The sequence below is a fragment of the Pelmatolapia mariae genome, linkage group LG5 (genome assembly GCF_036321145.2).
Source record: "Pelmatolapia mariae isolate MD_Pm_ZW linkage group LG5, Pm_UMD_F_2, whole genome shotgun sequence".
Lineage (NCBI taxonomy): Eukaryota > Metazoa > Chordata > Actinopteri > Cichliformes > Cichlidae > Pelmatolapia > Pelmatolapia mariae.
In genome coordinates this window covers 10,976,677-11,001,757 of record NC_086231.1, presented here as the reverse complement: position 1 = coordinate 11,001,757, position 25,081 = coordinate 10,976,677, and the positions used below count along the sequence as shown (strand labels likewise).

Here is a 25,081-nt window from a genome sequence, read left to right as displayed (position 1 = left end):
TTTAGATGTCAGAGGATGCAAGACTTCAGTCTTTTATAGCGTGTTTTATAGTGTATGGAAGCATAACTACCATGTTTGTAAACCTCTGAAGGAAGCTCAGTCATCTGAATTCAGTAAAGAAGTCGTTAAATACATTCAAAACTGTGTGTGTGTGTGTGTGTGTGTGTGTGTGTGTGTGTGTGTGTACTTGCAGCATTTCCGATGGCCTCACTACGGTAAAGAGATCAGTACTGAAGTTTTGACCGTCAGCGTTTACAACTGCAGTAAATTCTTCTCTAACAGGTAACACACACACACACACACACACACACACACACACACACACACACACACACACACACACACACACACACACACACACACACTCATCCAACAGATTAACAAAAACTTCATCATCACATCTTATTATCAATTTGTCATAATGAAATAGTAATTAATAATGATAATTAATAGTAAAAGGTAAGTCCTTGGTGAGTTTATGGGGTGCTTTCAATTATTATGATGAACACTCACACGTCTCTGCTGGGAGGACCTAATAACATAGATTATATACACAGAAATGATCATATTTGGATGAGAGGGTGGAGTGCTAACCCTAGCAAGCCTGATTAGCATCCTTCCATCCATGATGTGTGCAATGAACAGGCACAGATTTGCTAATTATTGTTATTCAGCCCTGCAGTTGCTCCACGAATGAGATGTGAGAAAAATGAAAATGAAGTAATGAAAAGCACCTGTGGTGTTAGTTTGAGAGTAGAAAGAAAAAGAAATTCAGTTTTGACATGTTTATACATTTTTACTTTCTCTATATTGACTAAATTGTATTTTTAAGCGTAAATATCAAATGCTGTTGTGTAAGTTATACTGAAAGCTTGTTTTTGTAGACTACTTGGGAAGCTGATCATCAGCCTCCAGCATGTCGTGACTTCTGGGAGGTTGGTAGTACGGGAACCGCTCACCGATGCCAGCTACAGCCTGACTGATGTGAGGACGCACAATCACACACCGTGCTGTATGAAAGTCTGGATTTTAAATGCAAACACTTACCTCTGGTTACATTTCCTTCTTTCTGTAGATCTACATTGAGCTGGAAATTCGGTTTCATCCACTTGAAGGAACCGCAGGAACCTGGGATGGACGGGACTTTCTGAGCATAGATGAAGAAAAGGATGAGTAAGTAATATACAGTGGCTTGCAAAAGTATTCGGCCCCGTGTGCGTAATTATTCAGCCCCCTGAGTCAATACTTTGTAGAACCACCTTTTGCTGCAATTACAGCTGCCAGTCTTTTAGGGTATGTCTCTACCAGCTTTGCACATCTAGAGACTGAAATTCTTGCCCATTCTTCTTTGCAAAACAGCTCCAGCTCAGTCAGATTAGTTGGACAGCGTTTGTGAACAGCAGTTTTCAGATCTTGCCACAGATTCTCGATTGGATTTAGATCTGGACTTTGACTGGGCCATTCTAACACATGGATATGTTTTGTTTTAAACCATTCCATTGTTGCCCTGGCTTTATGTTTAGGGTCGTTGTCCTGCTGGAAGGTGAACCTCCGCCCCAGTCTCAAGTCTTTTGCAGACTCCAAGAGGTTTTCTTCCAAGATTGCCCTGTATTTGGCTCCATCCATCTTCCCATCAACTCTGACCAGCTTCCCTGTCCCTGCTGAAGAGAAGCACCCCCAGAGCATGATGCTGCCACCACCATATTTGATAGTGGGGATGGTGTGTTCAGAGTGATGGGCAGTGTTATTTTTCCGCCACACATAGTGTTTTGCATTTTGGCCAAAAAGTTCCATTTTGGTCTCATCTGACCAGAGCACCTTCTTCCACATGTTTGCTGTGTCCCCCACATGGCTTGTGGCAAACTGCAAACGGGACTTCTTATGGTTTTCTGTTAACAATGGCTTTCTTCTTGCCACTCTTCCATAAAGGCCAACTTTGTGCAGTGCACGACTAATAGTTGTCCTATGGACAGATTCCCCCACCTGAGCTGTAGATCTCTGCAGCTCGTCCAGAGTCACCATGGGCCTCTTGGCTGCATTTCTGATCAGCGCTCTCCTTGTTCGGCGTGTGAGTTTAGGTGGACGGCCTTGTCTTGGTAGGTTTACAGTTGTGCCATACTCCTTCCATTTCTGAATGATCGCTTGAACAGTGCTCCGTGGGATGTTCAAGGCTTGGGAAATCTTTTTGTAGCCTAAGCCTGCTTTAAATTTCTCAATAACTTTATCCCTGACCTGTCTGGTGTGTTCTTTGGACTTCATGGTGTTGTTGCTCCCAATATTCTCTTAGACAACCTCTGAGGCCGTCACAGGGCAGTTGTGGAGCTGTTTTGGAAAGAAGAATGGGCAAGGATTTCAGTCTCTAGATGTGCAAAGCTGGTAGAGACATACCCTAAAAGACTGGCAGCTGTAATTGTGCAAAAGTTGGTTCTACAAAGTATTGACTCAGGGGGCTGAATAATTACGCACACCCCACTTTGCAGTTATTTATTTGTAAAAAATGTTTGGAATCATGTATGATTTTCGTTCCACTTCTCACGTGTACACCACTTTGTGTTGGTCTTTCACGTGGAATTCCAATAAAATTGATTCATGTTTGTGGCTGTAATGTGACAAAATGTGGAAAAGTTCAAGGGGGCCAAATACTTTTGCAAGCCACTGTATATGTTGGACAGAAAAATCTTTAAAAAAAAAATCTCATCTGCAGTAAAGACCTGTTTTATGAAAGCGGCCACTGCAAGATGTTTTTAGCTTGACTAGTTTTGTTCTTTTGTTCTTCAGATCAACTCTGGTCATCAGAAATGAAGGAGCTGATGACATTGAAGGGTGAGAATTAACATCACTTACACAATCTTTAAAGTGAGCTGATACCAAAGCTGCTCTGTACATAGAGTAAAACTCTTCCTTACAGGAGTCTCCGATTCATTAATCATTCAAGCTTTTTTATCAAGCAGTCAGTCTACAGTAATGTCAGTTTATTTATTTTTATAGCCCGATGTATCATGCATAAAGATTTAATGGGCTTCACATGCATAATAGCATATTAAAAATAAAACAAAAGAAAATAAATTTTTAAAGAGTCACTGATATATTCAAACAAACAAAAAAAAAAGCCCAAAGACACCACAAATACAAAACAAAGAAAAAGAAAAAACAAGAAAATCATCTCAGGCTTGATGATTAATTAATCTCTGCTTCCATCCACCTCGACCCCTCCCTCTGTGGAGGCCATAGGTCTATGATAACATCATCTTCCTCATGCTTTCCCTTCATCTTTCCTTCATTATTTTGAGTCACACTTTCCCTCCTTTTCATGTGTATAGAAGTGTGTATGTTAGAATGAATGTGTGACCCTATGTGTCTGCATGCTTATCTTTGATATGTGGCTTTTATTCAAACTAGGAAACACTTTGTAAGTCCGTGTTTTTTGTTATTATTATTATTCCCAAAAGTGTGGCAAGCCTCTCTGACCATTCACTGGGTCTCAGTCTAGTCCAAGCCTGTGCACTGCTGGAATAACGTTCCTGTAAATCGTGGTTGAGTTTGTCACTGTGTCTCATATTTTCCCATCAGGCAGCGGACAATCGGCCGCCTCGATCAGTTGGACAGAGAGGCTCGACGCCTGGGGCAGAGTCTGCTTCCGAGGGATGAGGAAGACGAGGATGATGATGATGATGATTACGATGATGACGTGATGGACATGGAGGCTTCGAACATCATCTTTACTTCTCTGCTGAGGTAAATCAGGTTACCTCTCTATGTTATACTACCTGTAGCTTATCTGAATGAAGTTGAAATGATTATTGTCTGCTGTTTTGTGTGTGTGTGTGTGTGTGTTTGTGCGTGCATGTGTGCGTGTGTGTGCGCAGTCGTTGCAGGCCGCTGTCTAAAAGTTCTGTTGGAGCGATGCCCAGAGTCCAGAGTTTCCAGGTGAGTTCATTCAGCTATTTATTTCTGAGGCTGGTGTTTAAAGGCCAGGTTCAGGTCAGGGATGCCAAACATGCGGCATGCAGACCACAACCTGTTCTCAAGATGGGTCCAATCCGTCCAACTGCCTGGCTTTGCAAAGAGAGAAACCTTTAGGAAAAGGAACCTTTGAGTGTATTTTAGAATATTGGAGTTTTATATTGGAGTTAATATTTTTATTATCTGTTTTGGTTTACTTCTTTACATACCATGAAACAAAAACACATTTAGTTTTTATGTAATGGTCTTACTCATCTGGCTACCTTGCCATCAAAATGGGATGCACATAGCCCATAAACTAAGATTTGACAACCCCAATTAAGTAATTTTTCCTCCTTACATTCGCTGGGAAAGTATTAGGAATCTTGTCCCAGGTAGCCATTAATTAAAAGATAAAGTTTGTCTACAGGATAGAGAAATGCTGCTGTAGTCAGTGAAAGAAATCTGTCAGAGTATTTCATAATTAATAAATCATACATAGAAAATATTCAGTCTTTATCAGTGGGAGAACCTGTAAAACCTGTGAAACAGTTAGAAGTCCAAAATCTCTGCCCTCCTTCACATTGTCCAAAACACTCCGGTGGGCTGGATTTGAGTCTTTTTGTCAGGCCAATTCTCATCCTTGTGCCTTATGTTTAACACCCTGTGCTTTAGATAAAGTCAACAGACAGACCTGGATATCACTCAGTCCTCTATCATTACACACTATAAAGACCATAAATTTGAATTTTGTGTGTGTGTGTGTGTGTGTGTGTGTGTGTGTGTGTGTGTGTGTGTGTGTGTACAGGTAAATGTGAACATCCTCGAGGCCCAGAAGCTGGTTGGAGTGAACATCAACCCTGCAGTTTTCATCAGCGTAGGAAACCAGAAAAGACACACAGCAACGCAGAAATCCACCAACTGTCCGTTCTACAACGAGGTACAGTGGAGTGGAGATAAGAACAGAACACAGTAGACTGCAGTAGAGTCCATCACAGTTTTTTTTCTGTTCTTTCAGAACTTCCAGTTTGACTTTCAGGAGGCTCCACAGACTTTCCTTGATAAAGTCATAGAGATAAAGGTCAGCTCTATTAATTTTCCAATTGTTTCTCATGATGTTGCCATGGTGACATACTTGAGGGTATGGCCTAAGTGAACACCTGTGATGTTTCTTCCTCTCAGGTGTTCCACAGGCGGACTTTGGCCTTCCTGTTGACCCACATTGGAACCTTCAAGATTGACATATCTACCGTGTACAACCAGCCGGGTATAAGTACTTTTCACAGTGTGGTACTCTGATCTGACTACTGCAGTACTCACTGACCTCTTTTCTCTCTGCCTCTCCAGACCACCGCTTCTACCAGAAGTGGGCTCCTCTCACTGATCCTGCAGATACAAGGTCAGGGATCAAAGGTTATGTCAAGGCCAGCCTCAATGTGCTAATGAAGGGGGATACTCTGAGCATGCCCAGTCTGCCACCGTCCTCCTCGTCTGGAGCCACCGAAGACATTGAAAAGTCAGTTCTAATGCCGTATTGGAATCATTATTAGTCCTTATGTCTTATTCACCTTTATTTCAGACAAGATTAGTCCCTATCATTGTAAAAACAATCAGTAATAATCATTACCAATAACATAAAAAACAGAAGATGTAAAGAGAACCTGTCATTTCTAGTTTGATACTTTTATTATTATGCAGCAATTTGTTTTTGTCTGAAACAAGCAGTTTTAGTTCCCTTCACACTCAACCTCCCTTTATACATGGCCTTGTTGTTGCCCCTCATAAGCAAACGGTTTGAACAGCAGGTGCGTTGGGCTTCTGTATTCACAGGAAATGATTGTATTGGCTGCACTCTGCTGCTTTCTCTGGCATCATGTCGAGCCAAGACAAGGAACCGACAAGTCATCTCGCTCATCTATCTCTTGATCCATCACAATTCAGTGATAAATTGAAAAATGTGGCAATGAGGACCTCAAGTCATTCTGTGTTTGAGTAATTCTGAGCAGTGCTGCGGGAGGAGCAGTGATTTTTGTGAATTTTAGCTTGCCATGGTATAGCAGTCCTTGGGCCAACTGAGCTAAAAACTGCCTGAAACTGAGTGTTTAGAGCAGTCTAAAGCCTGTTTTTCCCTAAATGGAATTATTTCCACATTTGCTGACCTCATGTTTAAAACAAAATTATACACCCCCTAATTTGAGTATGAATTGCTGTAAAGTGACAGAAATGAAAGAAAAATACAATAGCTTCCTTGTTTAACAAAATAACACAGTCGTGAATGAAGAGATTATGACTCAACAAGGTCACCTCAGTCCTAGCAGACCCCTAAAATCAAGTGTGGGCACAAATAAATCAGCACCACTTCTTATTGTTCTGGATAATTTACCTAATGGAAGCACTTAAGTATTATTAAATTCCGTTCTTTTGAATTCTTTTGGCGACAGAGAAAGACTGGACTCAGAGTGGTCAAGCTCAAAAAATGATCTTTATTTTACATTTCCAGAAATGGAGACCTGAACACACAAACACACAAGCTCAGGTCTGAAAGCATTAGAAGCCAGCATGGTTATGTAGTTCTGCTGCATGTCACACAAACATAGTTTCGATATAAACAACTCCTTATGTGTTACTAGTTCCGCTTTTTCTGTCTGGTTTCCTGTGATTTATTAATATGTCTCTGCACTAAACTTCCCCTTTCTTTACTTCCCCTTAACTGAAGTCTCTGTTGCCAAGGCGACCTGTCACCCTCTGACCTAGTTGTTTCTTATGCCTCTATTACAAAGCACAAAAGACAATATAATCAGAAAATAAGCATTAAGAATACAAATTTATATCGTAACAGTATGAAATAAAAGAGGTTCTAGGATTGAGCCCTGGTGAACTCCCTGTAAAATAATGTGTTTCAGTATGTTGCCCAAGGATATCTGAACATACAGAAGGGAATAAACCACGTTATTTCTTTCTAAACTTCACTATTCACTGTGTTTAGATGACGTTATGAGATGGGGTCGTCTGTCTTACTAGTAATTTTGCTCTTTATTCTAAAGGTTCCAGTTTACTAACTTTTGTCATGAGTTCAACCACTAAACTTATGGGTGCATCAAATCTCAGCAAAACAAAAACGCAGATCTCGTTTTTGTGAAGTACCTATTGAATCTGAGATTGATAAAAACATACAGCACACATCATCAGTGGGTTTTGATGTTGGGTTTTTCCTGCAGGAACTTGCTGCTTCCTCGTGGTATGCCTTCTGAGCGCCCCTGGGCTCGGTTCCGTGTCCGGATCTACAGGGCCGAGGGTTTGCCCACCATGGAGGCGGGGCTAATGGCCTTTGTGTCTGTCACTGACAGGACTGTATTCATTGACCCCTATGTGAAGGTGACCTTCGCTGGCCAACAGGTACTCAGATATATAAATATACAAATGTTGTTTGTGGTCTGAGTGCTGGTTCAGAAGCATTGCTGAAACAAATTTTCCTGCATTTCAACTTGTGTAGCAAACTTTGGTTTCTGCTATTGTCACATCTGCAAGAAAAACACAAACAGGATGTTCACAGCTTTATAATATTCGTAGGTCAGTTCTAGAATTGCAGTAAATTTTTTGTTCTCATTTTCAACTCTGTTTAGTTTTGTATTTTGCTAGAGTAGCTTTAGAGATTAAAATCATCCTTACCTACATTTTACTGGGCTTGCTTAGCTCCTCCCCCTTCAACCCAACTTTTTTCTAATTAGTTCACCTCCACAAACAGAAGGTCTGGACAGCCTGCAGGTTGGGCTTTCATACTGACAGCCTAATCTTGACCACATTAGGGATGTTCCTTCTGACTGAATAAATACAGAACCAGGAGTAGAAAGAACTGTCTGATATTGAATGTTTACAGCAGTCTAAGGCCTCCTTTCAGCTTGAAGGGTTTACTTGTACATACACTGACATCACTATCTGAATTGTTGGCCATGTATCATATATCACAGAAAATAACGGAAAGCAGAATAGGCTGTTTTTAAGTTGTTTTGTTTTTGATAACAATGTTTGGAGTTGCCACATTTTATAACCTTTCTGTGTGTCTGCTTTCAGGGGGAAACATCTGTCGCCACTGCCACCAACTGTCCAGTTTGGAACGAGGAGATCTCCTTCATTGAACAGTTTCCTCCTCTGGCTCAGCGAATCAAAGTTCAGATTCTCGATGACTCTAAGATGGGCGACATCGCTTTGGCAACTCACTTTCTTGACTTGCAGCAGATCTCTGACCCCACCAGGAATGGTGTGACCCCAGATTTACACTATCCTAATAAAACAATGCATAATGTTTTTTTCTCCTTAATTCTATAAAAATTGATGAAAAACTTGAAAATCAAATCTTAATCTGCAAAGATAACCGAGTATTTATCACTTTAACACTTCCTGCTCACTTGTGGTAGGAACAAAGCTTCAAGGAAGCTGTGATCAGTGATTAAAAATTGTATTATTGGTAAACTGAAAAGTTTTAAGCAAAGCAATAAGTATTGACAAAATTTTGTTTTTGTCCCTTTTAAATACAGCCAACGCTACATGTTTGGCATACCGACATTATTTGAAAAATGTTATTTTGAAAAATGTATTATACTAAAATGTATTATACCATTAATTGAAACAGCAGAATTTCTGTCCCTCCTTTGTCTGCAGGATTTAACCCCACCTTTGGCCCAAGCTGGGTTAACCTTTATGGATCTCCTCAGAACTCCACCCTTGGAGATGTCCACCAGGTAATATACACCCAGCAAACCAGCATTAAGAAAGGCAGTATTTTGCTCTCTATCTGAAAATAGGATGGAGATGAATATTTGTCTTTTGCCTCATTCAGCAAGTTTAGTTTAGCACAAAGACTAAAAAAGATGGTAAGAGTTCTTCTGGCTTTATCTAAATATATAAAAAAAATCTCCTCTACCATCCAAAGTCCCCCCAGAACTAACAATTGTGTTGTCCTTAGACAGAATAATATTGGCTACTTTCAACTACTGACAGTTTGTATGCTAAGCTAATGTAACCTAATCAGCTGCTGGTTGCAGTTTTATGCACAACATACAGAAAAAAGGCTGAAGTTAGTTTTCTTACCTACCCCTGAGGGAAGAAAGCAGATAAATCTCATCTCTAAATTTCAATTTTTAAAAAACCTCCAGGCATCTTGTGGAGTCATCCGCAGCAATAATATGTAGCCTTTGCAGGATTAAAATAATCGTAACTAGAGGACTTCACGCTAATTTGTAACATAAAAACATCACTGCTTTCACAATGCTACTTGGAAGGAGAAGAATATTACTATATTGGGAATCTAAAAACCTGCCAAATGTGTCCCTGTGGTTTGGCAACCTCAATTCATTCAATTACAAATTATAAAATACAATCTCTGAGGGTTTAGGGACAAATCCAGTGCTAACATACGTACATTGCTTAAGACTTCAAAACTTGCCCACCTAGCAGCACTTTCACATTAACATTTGTGTGTTTTATGTGTACATGTGAACTATAGCATGCAGGTCACGGCTTCAGCAGTAGTAAACCTATGCGAATACTCGGTTTTCTTTATGGACTGGTGTCCTACCATGTGTTCTGGGTGGGTGTTTGGTATTACTTTCCAAAGGGAATGGTGGAGGGGGAAAATGACAATATGTATACTGATATATTTTTTGCTCACTTCTTCAGGCTTTGAATGAGGGTCTGGGTGAAGGACTCTTCTACCGTGGCCGAATCCTCCTCGCTCTCTCCATGGAAGTCTATTCTTCCCCCTCAGCTATCGCTACAGACACAGGCTCTGCTGCCTTGGGAAAGGTACCTGAACAGCTGAAACTTCAGTAACAGTCAAAACAATTAGCAAACACTATAGTTTATCAGCAGCATTTTCTACATGATGTTTCGGTCTAATCAGGATTTTGGATCTCAACAACAACAACATGTAATACAATGTTATTTAATTTTATTGCTGGCCTGATTTCTGCATTAATGACGTTACCAATTCATTTGTAAATCTATATTTTGCCCTTAAAGGTGAAAGGAGCCCTGAGTAAGCTGGGATCGAGGAAGAAAAGGAGCAGTAAAAAAGATAAGAAGGAAGGTGAGTCTGCTGAAACTGAGAGAAAATAAACTAAAGTAATGTCTAAGCTGCCAAAGTGCATTTTTTTCAAGAAAAATTAGATCACTGGAGATGAAGGGACCTTTTCCAGTCATTTTTAGCTCTGTGCTTTTGTGCTTTGACTTACTTTGTGTGAGACTTCTTTGAAAGCTGAGCTGAAACAGAATGTTTTATCTTTTAACACAATATGTTTTCCTTTATTTACTCTGGATAATCGAAGCCAATGACAAAAAGTATAGTTAGGATAAAAATAAATATAGGCTAACTGTTAAAGAAGTACAGAATAAAGGAATCCACTTGTTTTGCTTCCTTCTTGTAGCAGCAGCGTCTCAGGCTGCTAGTGGACCTGATGAGTCAGGGGAGGCGAGTGTTGAGGTACCAGAGGCTGCGACTGTGGATGTCGAGGAGATCCACCCTCTCCCAGAGGTGAGTACCATTTATACTGTGATAGCTGAGAATATTTAAAAAATATATATGTACATATTTTTTATTCCGTTTTCAACACTGAGATCAAATTTGATCTTTCCTCATTGTTTTGTTTCTGCTCTTCCCTTCTCTGCATATGTCTGTCTACATATGTAGAGAAATGAATGACACACTATACAAGATTTTTTTTTAATTTCTAAATTGTTGGGAATTTTCTGCTCATCACTTAATGGAAGTTATATAAAATCTTAGACTTATAATCATTATGCTGAGACAGTAAAGTTATTTAAAACGTTGTATCACTTGCCTGAGGTGAAGATAGCACAGACCTCAGAGTTTCTTCATATTTTCCTCTTCAGGGTCTCCTGGGACAGAAGGAGGAGTTTCTGCTGTTTGCATCTCTGTTTGAAGTCACAATGATGGAACCATCTGTAGGAACCAAACCAATAACCTTTGAACTCTCCATAGGTAAATGTGGTGGTCAGTTTGCAGGATATGGGAACTGCTGGTTTAGCCACTGTGGGTCAACAGTTAGATATTATCTTCACTGATAGTTTATCTGATTATTATTTTCTTAGTAAATTGTTGATATCAGAGATTGAGTCAAATCCTGTAAATTGATAGCTAGACAAACCTTCTGTGGTTGTGAGGAAGAAACCACAGGTTGCAGTGCCCGCTCTAGTTTTCGCTGCCTGGGGCTCAAATTTCACATTTTATTTGCAACGGTGAACCCTTGAACTCCAGGTACTGATGTGTTTTTCACAGGGAATTATGGGAAAGCAGTACAGGTTAGGAAGTCAAAGAAGAAGCAGAGCAAGGAGGATCTGAGAAGGAGCAGGGAAGAGCTGAGGAGCAGCAGAGAGGATCTGAGCGAGGAGACTCGGAATCTGCTGGATTCAGAGGACGAGCTGGACCGAGAGGAGGTTCAAAGTCCTGAACCTGAGAACAGATCTGTGTCTGCTGCCATGAGGCCCCAACCCACCGAGTACAGCAGGTAACCTCTGCCCCCTTTAGATTACTAGGACACGGTTCATCACAATTTTCTAACCTTAACTTAAGGTAACTTAAGAACATCAAAGATGATTTCTGTTTGGAAAAAGTCTTCCCATCGTTTGTCCATCCCTGGTCAGAAGCTCTGCATTAGACAACTTTCTGCAGAAATAAATTCATCACATTGTGATGACACTTCTGATAAATATTGTAGAGTTCATTCTTCACATACTATAACCCATGGAGCACATTAACTGAATTAACCAATGAACAGTGTTGATAGAAGATGCATGCGACCTATGTAATTCTCTGTCATCTCACGTCTTCAAATGATAACCCCGTGTCTTTTCCAATACTTAGATTGCCTGTATAAGGAGATTTTTTATATGTGACCCTAACATGACTTTCATTATGTCTTTTGGCCTCTAAGGTCTTTCCAGTGTCTCCAACTTCATCCCCCATTAGTGAAATCGAAGCCTTGTTTGTTTGTCTGGAGTCAGTTTGAAGACCACAGCTTTCGTCTCTATCAGGCTAACTGGCTGAGCAAGATGGCAGACAGGCTGGTGAGACTCGATGGATTTCCAATTTCAAAAATGAAATTATGTATGTTAAGTTATGCATACAGTGCCATCCGCGCTCTCTCTACTTTTAGGAGATTGGTCTTGATGAGGTGGAAAAACTTTTGAGGAGGCCGAGGAGTAAAGCGAAGCAGCGACTGGACGAGGTGCTGCTGGAGCTCGTGGTCTCCTGCAAGTCAGTGTCCTCCTTCTGAAAGCTGTATTAGAAATGATTCAGTTTAGTTTGTTCTGATCTGATTTTATTTGTCTTTTGGTCTTTTCACTTTTCTAATGTTCTCCCTTCTTTCTCTCTGCAGACAGTTCAGTGCTTTCTCTGAAAAGAGATCTCAGTCGCGTCCCAACAACCTCGATAAATGCAGAAGGAACTTCATCAAGAAGAATTTGGTGAGTCTGTTCTCATGTCCTTCCTTTACCCATCACCATCTACCTGCCTGTTTCTCTCTGGCTGATTGAATGTCTTACTTTGTCCAGATCCTGCTGGCCAGGCAAGCAGTCAGGGCCAGGCGAAGGATTACAAGACGGACTGCCAAACAGCGGCTAATGGAGAGCAAGAGACTCCTCAAGAAGCTCCGCCTACTGGCTGTAGAGGTCAGAGTTCAAAGAGTGTCACTGATAGTCACCAAAAAGATGTTAAAAATCGCTTTATGTACAATATGTTGCAAGTCTGACATCTACTGCCCACGCTGTGCTCTCTTCAGCCCCAGAGTACCATCCCAGATGCTTTCATATGGCTACTGAGTGGAAATAAGCGACTAGCTTACGTCAGGATCCCGGCCTACTCCATCCTGTTCTCATTGGTGGAGGAGCAGAGAGGGCGGGACTGTGGCAAAGTCAGCACTCTTTACATGAAGGTAACCATTTAGTCTCTAGTCATCAGTGAAACCCATGATAATTGGCTTTAGTTAAATCCAGCACTGGTAATACCACTAGGGGCAGTTTGTTTTGAAATAAATTCATAAATCAATGAAACCACACAAATCTGTCAAAACTTATAATATTAACAATATAGGTGTGCTAAAAAATAAAATAGCAATGATAATATGATAGTAATAATTATGACAAGTCAAAGAACTTTTGTAGAGGTCCATTTTCACAACGGATGAATAAAGTTTGTTTTTACAAACAGGTAAAGCACAACAGTGATCTGATAACAACACAGATAATTCACCTCCTCTCACGGTCACGCTCTAAAGTCACTGATGTTTCCCATTTCATCCCATTTATCTGTCTGTCCTTTTAGTCTCCGGGAGGTCCAGCAAGTGAGATCTTTGTGAAACTTGAGGTCTACCTGTGGCTTGGTCTTACCAAGTACAGCAAAGAGGTCATCAGTTGCCTGCCTGAGGACTTTGTGCCAGTTTATGCGGAGGACATAGGAGAGGGGGAGGAGCAGAGGGGGCTTGTTGATACGGGTGGAAGGAGGAAGCTTCCTCTTGGACTGTCCTGCCAAGGTGAGTCAGCTGAAACGTCTGTGTGTTGGTGGAAGCTTAGCATCCAGGTGAAAAAAAATAATCTTATTAGAGAACTAGAGTTTGCAAACATTTAAAGTTCCCTACAATAAATGGATAAATTTGTACTTCTACATAAAAGCCTTGTAGTTTCTTTTATTTTGACTTGTTGATCGTACAGTTTCAGCTGTTTGGTTCATGTTGGTTTTGTTCTTTCTCTACAGACCGCAGGTACTACCAGCTACGATGTCACCTGTACCAGGGGCGTGGCTTGATGGCTGCAGATGATGATGGCCTGTCAGACCCCTTTGCCAGGGTGGTCTTCACCACTCACTGCCAGGTCACAAGGGTAGGTACAACAGGTTTAATAGTTTAAGTGCAATGTTTCAAACGTTACACATTTGAAACATTGAATCAGCAAAATAAAGTAATCATTGATTCTAAAATGAGCTAAAGTGAGAGTTAAGGGTGACAAAAAAAGATAATCATTATTGGGTCTCCCTTTACGTTTACCTGCCACTAAAGTCATCTGTTTCTTTTTTACCATACTATCATGGGATCTTTTATTAGAGCTCGTAAACTTTGCACCTGCCGTTTGTCATCCTGAAGCCCACAGAAATGGTGACACACTGTTTTTGTTATGTACAGATGTTGCCAGACACACTCTCTCCTGCCTGGTGTGAGTGCTTGGTGTTCGACAGAGTCCTCCTTGAGGGAACGAGAGAGGATCTCCAACAGGATCCACCCCTCATCATCATCAACATCTACGACTATGATGCTGTGGTAATGTTATTTTTTTCATTATTATATATTATATATATGGCTGTAGCTCAGGTGGCAGAGCAGGTCAGCCACTAATCAGAAGGTCGGTGGTTCGATCCCAGGCTGCTCATCTGCTGTCTGACACAAATCTTCCCTCTCACTTAAAGCCACTTTTATACTGCTTGTCTCATAAACAGAAGAGTGATAGCTTTTGTCCAAGAGTAGACAAAACTGTTTGACATTAGGCACTTATAGTAGTTTAGCTCACAGGGATTAAGTTCTAAAAACCTTGGCTGTCTGTAACTGGAACTTCCAACACTGTGTCAGTATTTAAAATAAGGACAGACATAACAGATATCCTTTAGCAATCTAGCAGGTGAGAGCTAAACGTGTTTCTGCAGTTGTAATCAGAACTGAACAGCTTTCATAAGTGTTTTTTTTAATGAATGGAATCAACAAATCTTCCCTATTTAGACTCTAAGTGGCTCATTGTCATTTTTGCACAGTGAATACCATTTGATTTATCCAGAGGAAGAAGGTGGAAGAGGACCTGTTAGGGTGGAGGTATACAGTGCAGAAGAAACGTGAAAGACAGTAGAAGCAAGACAGAATATATGTGGAAAGGTGAAGATGGAATGAGTAAAGGTAGTGAAGATGAATGGCTTTAAAAGGAGTCAATGATCCAAAACAATGAACAGAGCGCAAGCACAGTGGGGTGGGTCGAGTAAGTGTCAGGGGTGATTTGTCACACAAGGACAGCAGCAAGAGTGAAAGGAAAGGTTTACAAGATGGTAGTGAGAACTGTGCTATCATGTTGGAAATGATAGCACCGGCTGGTAGAGAGAGGAAGACGCTACGGATAGGGTGAGATGGAGGAAGATGTTCGGCTATGTCGACCTCTTATGGGAGCAGGGTTTTTTTTAATGAAATGTTTTAGTATTTGCCACATCGTCGATTTATTATTAAGTGATGTCATAATAGCTAATGTGTGTGTGTGTGTGTGTGTGTGTGTGTGTGTGTGCGTGTGTGCGCGCAGGGTGGTCCGAAGCCTTTGGGTCGAGCTTTTGCTGAGCCTGAGTTTAAAACCGTGGAGCAGTTGTATGAAAAGCCCCGCCTCCGTTTCTTTGATGTTAACATGGGGAGGGTCTCCGCTGGAGAGCTGCTGGCTGCCTTTGAACTCATCGAGTTGGACTACTCTGGGTTTGGAGAGGTAACGACTGTCAGCCAGTTACAATCTTAAAAAAAGTAAAGTTCATATTTAAAGCGAGGAATCTGGAGTAACAGTCTTTTTTGTTTCTAATCTGATAGAAGATCTGATGACAAATCTCAATGAATTTGGTTAATAAAATTAAACAGGAAAAAAGAAAACATGGTCGCAGCAACTAAGTTTAGTTTTCTTTTAAATCAGAAACGTCCTTTTACATAGAGACACAGGTGGTGTGTCTGAACTGATCAAACATAGTGAATACCAAAATAATTTCCACCTGCAGCCCACTCTCCCCAGCCACGTGGACCCGCAGGAACTGAACTACGATGAAGAGCACAATTTTTACCTGATCCCTGAAGGAGTGCGACCTGTGCTGAAGACTTTCAGGATTGAGGTCAGGCACACATGGACACACATAGTTTGTTGATGTGACGCAGATGGATAATGTGGACTTTTGGCTTATAGGGCGAGATCTGTGTCTTTGTTTGTGTGCGTTCAGGTGCTGTTCTGGGGTCTGCGGGACCTGAAGCGAGTGCACCTCTTTGAGGTGGAGCACCCTCAGGTGAAGATCGAGTGTGCAGGACGACAACTGGAGTCTGAGGAGATTGAAAGCTACAAGACTAACCCAAACTTCAAAGAGGTGGTCCACTACATGGATGTGGTGAGTTACTAGTTAAGGATGCTAAAGAGAATAATTCTGGTATAAAGAAAAGCAGAATTGTACGAATTCAGAACAGGTGCAAAAATGTAAAATTTCATTTCTTGTGCTGTTTCCTCTTCCTGCTTGTGGTCTGATTAGGAGCTGCCGGAGGAGTCGTACCTGCATCCTCCTCTCACAGTGTTTGTGGTAGAGCATCGAGCGTTTGGCCACCTTGCTCTGGTCGGGTCCCATGTGGTTCAGAACCTCATGGACTACGGCCCGCGTGAGGTTGCTGGGGAGCCAGAGGAGGAAGAGGAGCCCAAGCCAAAGGGTAAGACCTGCAAAATTAGTCTAATGTTGCTCTCTGAAGCTGTTTCCTGAGAATGCAAGCGAGTAACTCGTACTATCATTTGTTTCCACAAGGTTTCAATAGACAGTTTCCTCAGCATCCTCCAAAAGTTTTTGTGTGTCTTTTCAGCGAAGAAGAGTTCAATGAAGATGGACCCTCTGATGTCAGTGAGGAGTATGGGACTCAGCAACCTTTCAGTCAAACAGTCCAAGATTCCCATAAACCCCTTAAAGCTGGTTAATGTATGTGTGTTAATCTCCCACTCACTTTGCGCTGGGTGTTAAAAACTAGGAACTAAAAAGGTTCAGACATATTTCAAATCAAATTTCAACCATCCACATTTTAAAAGTATGTTTAATGTCTTTAGGCACCCCTGAAAAAAATTAGAAATAAGGAGGAGGAGCTAGAGGAGGAGGTGCCTGAGAAGGAGGAGTTAGACTGGTGGTCGAAATACTACGCCTCACTGGAGGAGCTCGAGAAGCAGGTGAGACACTAATTTACCTGTGTACCTGTTCATTTTCCTCATGGACAAAAAGGTTTAATGTTGATATAAATTTCAAACAGAGCCATGGATACATGTGAGGCTTCAATAATATAATAACTTAAGAATCAATAAAATTCTGCTTAATTAAGACTTTCAACAAGAGACCATATGTTTAAATAATTTCTTTACACTGAACATGTGTAAATATATGTGCTTAAGCTTATAAGAAATAAATAATCTCACTAATTAGGACATTTTTCAGTCGTCCTAATGTTCTGATCCCATCTGCAGGCTGCTGAGATTCTGGAGATGGAGGAACAAGCCGAAACCGGTACAGTTAAACTGCTAAATTTAGTTCAACATTTTACATTTTCCACCCACTAATAATATTAAATAGTCTGTATTATTTTATATTATTAAATATCGACAACACATCATTATTTTTACTTTCTAAATATAAAATGTTGATAGATATATAACAGAAAAAGCACGTGTGTGTGCCCATGTGTGTGTGTTTAATAAAATGTTCTTCTTTGCACAGAGGGAGTAAATCTAACCATGGCGAACATTGAAGAGGAAGAGGAGGAAGCCGTGCTTGTGGAGGCTGAGCCTCCCAAACGCAAAAAGATTGCAACACTAAAGGTGTGACTTCACAATGAATCGATCCCCGACCTGAAGCAGCTGATCCATAATCATAATCTTATGGCCACATTACTAAAAGGAGTCTTTAGGATTCTGTCAGAAAAACAATTACAAACTGTTTTGGTCCCACACTAATATGTTAACCGTAAAGTTGTGAACTTGGAAACCTCCGTTCACTTGGATCCATCCATCCATCCATCCATCCATTCATTCTCTTCCACTTATCCAGTTCAGGGTTGCAGCGGGCTGGAGCCTATCCGAGCTGTCTTAGGGCAAGGCAACCTGTCCAGGATGTCGCCAGTCTGTCACAGGGCTAACACATATTCAGTCAATTTCATAAAATCAAAAACTCATCATAAACATCTTTTTTGCTTTAACTGTTAGTAAGGTGTCTAAACTCAAGCCCACATATTATATTTTGGCTATATTGGCTTTTAGAAAAACACATCTGTGCATTTAAACGCTCACAACAAATACAAAATCCAGAGAACTCACTGTAAGCTTCTAGAAAAATAAAAACAGAGGAACATTTGCAAAGCTTTTAGGGTTCCCCAGTTGCCAACCTTTTCAATCAATCAATCAATCAATCAATCAATTAATCAATCAATCAATCAATCCTTTATTTGTCACATGCAAAGTTTGCTCCTGAAGTGAAATTTGGGTAGAAATGTTAAATCAGTTGAAAGTACTAGAAGTTGTGAGTCAATCCACATAGACGTCATTGTTAAAATACTGTTAGCATAAAAAATTACGTGTTTACAGGCAGTTTAAAAGGATTAGGATTCAACTTTATTGTCATTACACAAGTATAAATAGAGGGTAACAAAATACAGTCAAACAAAAAAACAAAAAAGTACAGTATCTTGGTATAATCTGGCCCTTTAAAATAACTGCAAATACAACAAAAGGATTGCATTATATTAATATTTAAAGCAATGCATTATTACAGAAAAGGCCCCTTTGAGTGATTCATGCGCAGCTGTAGCTGGTATCATTCTGCAAGGCTTCACCTCTTCTTCACTGACCACTAAACTCTGGTCTGGATCAAATTTGTGGTGGTGGTGATTGCCTTACAGAGAATTTTTAATGAATTTACCTTACAAGTGATGTGACTTGTTGTGTGATTCAGTCCATCCAAGCAGACTGACCTCAAGTTTTGGTGAGATAAATTTTGCTTTTCTTAGTCTAGCACTAGTTGGAAGATACCCGTCTGTTGTACCTGCAGATTTTATGGGTGCAGCTTACCAGAATCATCTGATAACTTGGTACACCAGCTTTTTAAATTTGGCCACTTCTGCCGTCCCTACCAAAACAAGATGTGGATGGCTATTTTTCTCAGGAGCACTGTAGCTTCAGTTGTTTTGGGTGCGACTATTTTCTGAGTCGAGTTTTTTCCGCAGCCTTGATGCCGATGAGTGACAACAGAGCAGATTTGGAGCTGGGGTAGACTTTCAGACATTTTTCTCTCTGTGTTGTGTGTTTGTGTGTGTTCAGCTGTATGGAGGCGATCTGGAGTCAGAATTCAGTCAATTTCAGGACTGGCTGCGGGTTTTCCCTGTGTATAAAGGTCGAGCAAGCGGTGAGGATGATGAGGAGGATGAAGAGGCGAGGCTGATGGGAAAATACAAGGTAATGTATACAGAGCCGTCTGTGTATTATTCTGGTAAATAGTGTTTATTATGTACTTCTCTCTCTCCCTAGGGTTCCTTCCTGGTTTATCCGATTGAACCAGAAGACACTGAAGACACCAGCTGTCAGATCATCAAAGGAATCCCCAGAAACTCACCAGTTAAAGTCTTAGTCCGAGTCTACATTGTCAAGGTCCTTCTTGCTTACACAAACAGCTTTGTGCATTAGATAACCAAATTCACATTCTTGCCTGCAGCTGCATTGCACTGGGTTGATATCTGTTTGGACCCAATTGATTTTTATTTCCTGCTGTCTGTTTGGTGCCTGCAGGCCACCAGCCTGGCTCCCACAGACCCAAATGGTAAAGCAGACCCTTACCTCGTGATCCAAGTGGGAGAGCAGAATATGGACACCAAAGATCGATATATCCCCAAACAGCTCAATCCAATATTTGGAGAGTTAGTACCATAGTTATTATGGTTTTATTTGTTATTTTTTGCTTTTTTTGTGGAACTGCTTGTTTTATTACTGTTAGTGTTAGTATTGGTTATTCTTTTTACTATAATGTGTAACATTGTCTAATTGAACTTGTCTGAAGTTCTTGAATCTTAAAAAAGCCTGAAACTGACATCCCATAATCCTTTGCACCAAAGCCTCCTCAGACCAGTTGTGTTGGGAAATTTAAGTTAAAGAATAAAATTGTACAATTTCGAGTTGTTTTTATTTAACTCTAGTTGTTTGATGCGTGTCAGTCTAGCTGTATTTGATTCTTTGTTTACCTGCCTATATGTCTCACTGTCTGTCTGTCTGTCTGTCTGACTGACTCTGTATCTCAGGGTATTTGAACTCACAGTGTCTTTCCCGGTGGAGACAGAGCTGGTTATCACAGTCATGGACCACGATCTTGTGGGGGCCGATGACCGTATCGGAGAGACACGGATTGACTTGGAGAACCGGTTCTACAGCAGCCACAGAGCCTCCTGCGGTCTCGCTCTTTACTACGACACGTTAGTACCGCAAGTCATTCAAGGCTCTGGACAATGACACTTAACATTTAATTCTACAACTTGGATACATAAAAAAAAGATTTTGCTTCTTACTGTATATAAACTATATCTTATTGTATCTTACTCATTGTCATTTAAACATAATAACTTCAGTACTCAAATGGCCTCCACAGTCCAAATGAGCACCTTTGGCATAAGATGGAACAGACGATTTACATCATGGATGAGCAGCTGACATATCTGCAGTAACTGAGTGACACTGTCATATCAATATGGGCCAAACTCCCTTAGGAACAATTCCAGTACCTTGTTGAAACTTTGCTATAAACTTTTCAAAGGGTTTAATGAATCAAAAAATATATCTTTTTATTGCAATGTTTTATTTGCTCAGGGTTTAACGTGTTAATATAATTCTGACAGTAGGGTCAAAACTGGTACTAGCAATGTCTACTTGATGAAGTGGCTGGTGAGTGTATATGCTTTGTCTTTGAGTATTCATAAATGTTTCTCTGCCTGTTTCTCACTCCAGTGATGGTTACAATATGTGGCGGGATGCAAAGAAGCCGTCGACTATCTTAAATGAGCTCTGCAGGAAGTACGGCATCCCGTCTCCTGAGTACAGGCCATCTGAAGTCAAAGTCCTCAACAAGATCTTCAAAGTACCACCAGACGCGATACCTGAAGGTAAGACAGAAAGAAAAGGAGAGACAGGTAGGTAGCGATTCAGCTAGATCTAAATAGACTTTAGTACTAAGTGAAGCAGTGCTTACTCTGAAACCAAAGTAAACAGTGCATAATTGTACATCTGTAAATGAATCATAATATCACATACAGTACAACATCATATTGTTCCATCTAGCAGCTCTGAAACTGCACCATAATCATTTTTCATACTTTATTTCTGCTGCTCGTCTCATACAGCAGCCTCCAGCTCTCATAATACTAATAACAGTAATGGTAATAACAGCTCTAACAACACTGCTGCTGCTGTTATTGTTATTAGACCTGCTGAAGAAGAACCAGCGGTCTCCAGAGGAGGAGGCAGAGATACAGGAGCATGCAGCCCTGAGTGTGCTGCACCGCTGGGGTGAAATGAACGAATTCATTGCTGGAGTTGTTCCTCTGGTACCTGAGCACGTGGAAATCCGGTCTCTGATGAACCAGGACAATCCTGGACTGCCACAGGTAACCATACCACAGCATTAAGGACAACACACTGCTACAGGTGCAAATAAATATATTCAACTCTGCGTGCGTGTGTGTGTGTGTGTGTGTTGCAGGGCTATCTTCATATGTGGGTGGACATGTTTCCCACTGACATCCCAGCTCCGCCCCCCATTGACATAAAGCCCCGCCTACCTGAACAATACGAGCTGCGTGTGATCATCTGGAACACTGATGATGTGTTTCTGGATGACGTGAACCCGTTCACAGGCGACCCGTCCTCTGACATCTATGTGAAAGGGTTAGAGACACACACACACACACACACACACACACACACACACACACACACACACACACACACACACACACACACACACACACACACACACACACACACTCTCTCTCTAACTTGGTCTGCTCAGTCATCTTGATGGGCTTACCTCTGTGTTCCTGCTTAGCCTTTAGGGATCATTGTTGTGTTGTATTCTCTGTGCAGCTGGATAAAAGGACTGGAAGGAGACAAGCAGGAGACTGATGTTCACTTCAACTCTCTGACTGGAGAAGGAAACTTTAACTGGAGATTTGTTTTCCGCTTTGACTACCTTCCTACTGAGGTACACACACATTTTGATGATGTCTGGACCTTTTGATGTCAATTAACCTTTGCTCTTATGTCTCCAGGGCTACAACCAGATAACTAATAAGTCTATAAAAATGTTAAAAATATCATCCTTGAATCTTTACAGAAAGTAGAAACGCAGAAAACTCCTTTTTCAGAATTAGCAAACATAAGTAAATGCGTTCTTTCTCAGAAGATGAATCATCTTGACTCTTATGTTTTTTCCTTGGGTGCTGCCCAGAAAAGGCATTTTAGTTTAAAAAAATTATTAAAGTACAACTTCAGTTATTTATAAAGCATGAAATCACAAAAATTGCTAGGATATTTGTTTTGTACGGTAAAGATCCTAGAAGATGACATAACCAAACCTCAGTGATCCAAGTATCCAAATGTATGAGGAAGGACCTGGCAAGAGTGGGGAGGAAAAACTCCCTTCTAACAAGAAGAAATCCCAGGGGATGGAGAGAAGGCTGTCATCTGCTACGATGAGTTGGAGTGAGGGTAAAAAAAAGAGATCAAAGAAGAGAAAAAACTACTAGACGGAGATGCTGATCTTCTTGTGGCTCTAGTGGATGCTAGCATGTCTCATAGTGAGCCTCAGTACTTAGTAGTATACTGTGCACCTTATGTACTTAGCTGTCTACCATGTAAATTTCAGGGGATAGTGCCTCAGCCTGAGCACAGCATGTTGGCTATTTACAAAACTGTTTGCTGTGATTGCTTTTGTAAACATTTGAGCTTCTGACCAGAAATACTACTGAGTTTCTCTATAGTTAAGACAGCAATTAAACAAACAAATAACCAACAGTGTCACAATACATGAAATATGTGTTTCTATCTGTTAGTTATTTCACATAGTTATGTAGAGGTACTAGAAAATGACTGGAGACGTATCATGTTTGTTAAAAATGCATCTTCTCCTTCTGTAGAAAGAGGTGGTGTACAAGAAGAAAGAGTCCATCTTCTCTCTGGAGGAGTCAGAGTTTCGTCAGCCGGCTGTTCTGGCTCTGCAGGTCTGGGACTACGATCGCATCGCTGCCAATGACTTCCTGGGTGAGGCACACAGGCTTATCAACACTGTCAATTAGGAAATGCTTAATAGCCCTTAAAAGAATTATTAGACCACCACCCAATGTATGGTTTATACCACAGCTGCCCTAAAGTAACAATCTTGGCAATTAACAAATGAATGTTTTTATGTTTCTGTAATAGTTATTTCAGCTTTATTCAACTCACGGCTGAGCTGTTATTTTTCCATCCACTGTTTAGAATGTGTCACAAGATTAAAGAGTCATTACCCCAGACTTTTCCACCCAGTCATTCCTCTTTTATGCTTCATCTGTTAGGTGCAATAGAGTTGCGCCTCAGCGACATGGTGCGACCGGCAAAGTCATCCGGTAAGTGTACGATTTCGATGGCAAAGGATCGGGCCAGCCCTCGATTCTCGATCTTTCGTGCCAAGAAGATGAAGGGCTGGTGGCCCCTGACTCGTCCAAAGACTGCAGAGGACTTTGAGAGGGAGGAGAAGGAGAAGGAGGAAGCCAAAAAGAAGGGACGCAAAAAGAAAAAGAAGAACAAAGACAAGAGGAGCAAGTTGAGAGAGGAGGACATCCAGTACACTGACAGCATGGGCAACACTTTCCTGTTAATGGTACAAAAATACATCTGAATCACTTGTTAGTGTAGAATGAAGTTCAAGAAGCAGTGACTACATATTTAGTTAAATTACAGAACATCTGTGTCTGTTGGCACAAGAAGAGAAATTTAAACAGGGTTTTTAATTCTGCAGCAACAAAAGCTTTTTTTCCACTTTTGGCCTTCTGGTGTTTGAGTTTGTAAGGGCAAATGGAGAAAATGAATTTTATTTAACACAAACTTGTCTCTACGAAGGGAAAAGTGGAGGCGGAGCTTCAGCTGGTGACATTGGAGCAGGCGGAGGCCAACCCTGTGGGTCGGGCACGCAAGGAGCCAGAGCCTCTGGACAAACCAAAGTACTGCATGCACTACCACATACACACTACAACTCTTTTCTTTTCTTTTTTCCAAGTTAATATATTTATACACTTGAATACTCTCTTATAACTGTCTTTTTGTTTCATCTATAAATTTCCCTGATTAATGTAACTAAAACCATTTTCTTTTTTTTTTTTTGACTGATCTCTTTAGTGGTTGCTACAGCGGCTCATTTGCCTCCATCCCCAGCATCTTCCTCTTTCCAGCTAATCCTCTGCATGTCTTCTTTTACTACTCCAAGAACCTTCTCTGTAGTCTTCCTCTTTTCCTCCTGCTTGGCAGCTCCATATTGAGTATGCTTTATCAAGTATATCCACTCTCCCTCCTTTGCACATGTCCAAACCATCTCAGTCTTGTCTCTCTAACTTTGTCTCCAAACTGCTCAGCCTGACCTCTTTCTTTGATGTACTAATTTTGTAATCCTGTCGTTTCTGGTCACTAGCAGGGAAAGTTTATTTTGTGGTAAAACACTGATGTTTTGAATTTGGTGTGACCCGGCCTGTAGCCTTCCACAGCCCAGGTGTGAACACATAAACTGTCTTCTGTTGTCTCTCCAGTCGTCCCACCACCAGCTTCGCCTGGTTCGTCAACCCGATGAAGACCTTCGTCTTCCTCATCTGGAAGAAATACAAGAAGTATATCATTGCTCTGGTTATCATCACCATCCTCACGCTTTTCATCGTCCTCATAGTCTACACAATGCCACAGCAAATCAGCTCTCTCATCATCAAGGGGTAAAGAAATGGATGGCTGGTTGTTGACCTGACCTGGCCCAGCGTCCTTTTTATTCCTCGCTTTTGTGTACCTAATCTGTATAACAGGTGATTTAATGTATTTATCCTGACTGCACTACATAATCAAAGAGATGTTTTACGTTTGGATGAATCCATCCTCAGAGGAAATTAAATCTCTTTCCTCAGTTTGAAACCACACTGATCTTATTTCCATGTATTTTATGAACTGTAAAACTTGCGGCAACCTGATGTAACAAATAAGTATGTATGTTAAAATAAAACACTTTTCTATTCATTGTAATACGTCTAATATTGTGTATTATGCATAGTTAGGTTTATATTGG

The 25,081-nt window shown here is 40.9% G+C and overlaps 1 protein-coding gene across 1 annotated transcript in view; it reads left to right on the top strand.

Annotated features, from left to right (window-relative positions):
• The window catches only part of fer1l4 (fer-1 like family member 4), a 31,943-nt gene extending 7,125 nt beyond the window's left edge, over positions 1–24,818 (top strand). Inside the window, exons 3-48 of the mRNA XM_063472900.1 lie at positions 194–282; positions 885–984; positions 1,076–1,173; positions 2,779–2,823; positions 3,571–3,735; positions 3,867–3,927; positions 4,751–4,882; positions 4,961–5,023; positions 5,125–5,209; positions 5,290–5,458; positions 7,161–7,338; positions 8,014–8,200; positions 8,602–8,681; positions 9,619–9,744; positions 9,961–10,027; positions 10,368–10,471; positions 10,831–10,939; positions 11,237–11,465; positions 11,892–12,024; positions 12,114–12,214; positions 12,336–12,423; positions 12,511–12,627; positions 12,738–12,890; positions 13,280–13,487; positions 13,709–13,833; positions 14,133–14,267; positions 15,283–15,456; positions 15,737–15,847; positions 15,953–16,114; positions 16,253–16,424; positions 16,572–16,684; positions 16,810–16,926; positions 17,218–17,257; positions 17,468–17,568; positions 19,063–19,197; positions 19,270–19,389; positions 19,528–19,655; positions 20,034–20,204; positions 20,734–20,888; positions 21,208–21,389; positions 21,485–21,669; positions 21,868–21,985; positions 22,920–23,043; positions 23,337–23,641; positions 23,881–23,981; positions 24,561–24,818. Coding sequence (XP_063328970.1) covers positions 194–282; positions 885–984; positions 1,076–1,173; positions 2,779–2,823; positions 3,571–3,735; positions 3,867–3,927; positions 4,751–4,882; positions 4,961–5,023; positions 5,125–5,209; positions 5,290–5,458; positions 7,161–7,338; positions 8,014–8,200; positions 8,602–8,681; positions 9,619–9,744; positions 9,961–10,027; positions 10,368–10,471; positions 10,831–10,939; positions 11,237–11,465; positions 11,892–12,024; positions 12,114–12,214; positions 12,336–12,423; positions 12,511–12,627; positions 12,738–12,890; positions 13,280–13,487; positions 13,709–13,833; positions 14,133–14,267; positions 15,283–15,456; positions 15,737–15,847; positions 15,953–16,114; positions 16,253–16,424; positions 16,572–16,684; positions 16,810–16,926; positions 17,218–17,257; positions 17,468–17,568; positions 19,063–19,197; positions 19,270–19,389; positions 19,528–19,655; positions 20,034–20,204; positions 20,734–20,888; positions 21,208–21,389; positions 21,485–21,669; positions 21,868–21,985; positions 22,920–23,043; positions 23,337–23,641; positions 23,881–23,981; positions 24,561–24,741 — 6,042 coding nt within the window. The 3' untranslated portion in view covers positions 24,742–24,818. The remainder of the gene's footprint in view (positions 1–193; positions 283–884; positions 985–1,075; positions 1,174–2,778; positions 2,824–3,570; positions 3,736–3,866; positions 3,928–4,750; positions 4,883–4,960; positions 5,024–5,124; positions 5,210–5,289; positions 5,459–7,160; positions 7,339–8,013; positions 8,201–8,601; positions 8,682–9,618; positions 9,745–9,960; positions 10,028–10,367; positions 10,472–10,830; positions 10,940–11,236; positions 11,466–11,891; positions 12,025–12,113; positions 12,215–12,335; positions 12,424–12,510; positions 12,628–12,737; positions 12,891–13,279; positions 13,488–13,708; positions 13,834–14,132; positions 14,268–15,282; positions 15,457–15,736; positions 15,848–15,952; positions 16,115–16,252; positions 16,425–16,571; positions 16,685–16,809; positions 16,927–17,217; positions 17,258–17,467; positions 17,569–19,062; positions 19,198–19,269; positions 19,390–19,527; positions 19,656–20,033; positions 20,205–20,733; positions 20,889–21,207; positions 21,390–21,484; positions 21,670–21,867; positions 21,986–22,919; positions 23,044–23,336; positions 23,642–23,880; positions 23,982–24,560) is intronic.
• The last annotated feature ends 263 nt before the right edge of the window (positions 24,819–25,081 follow it).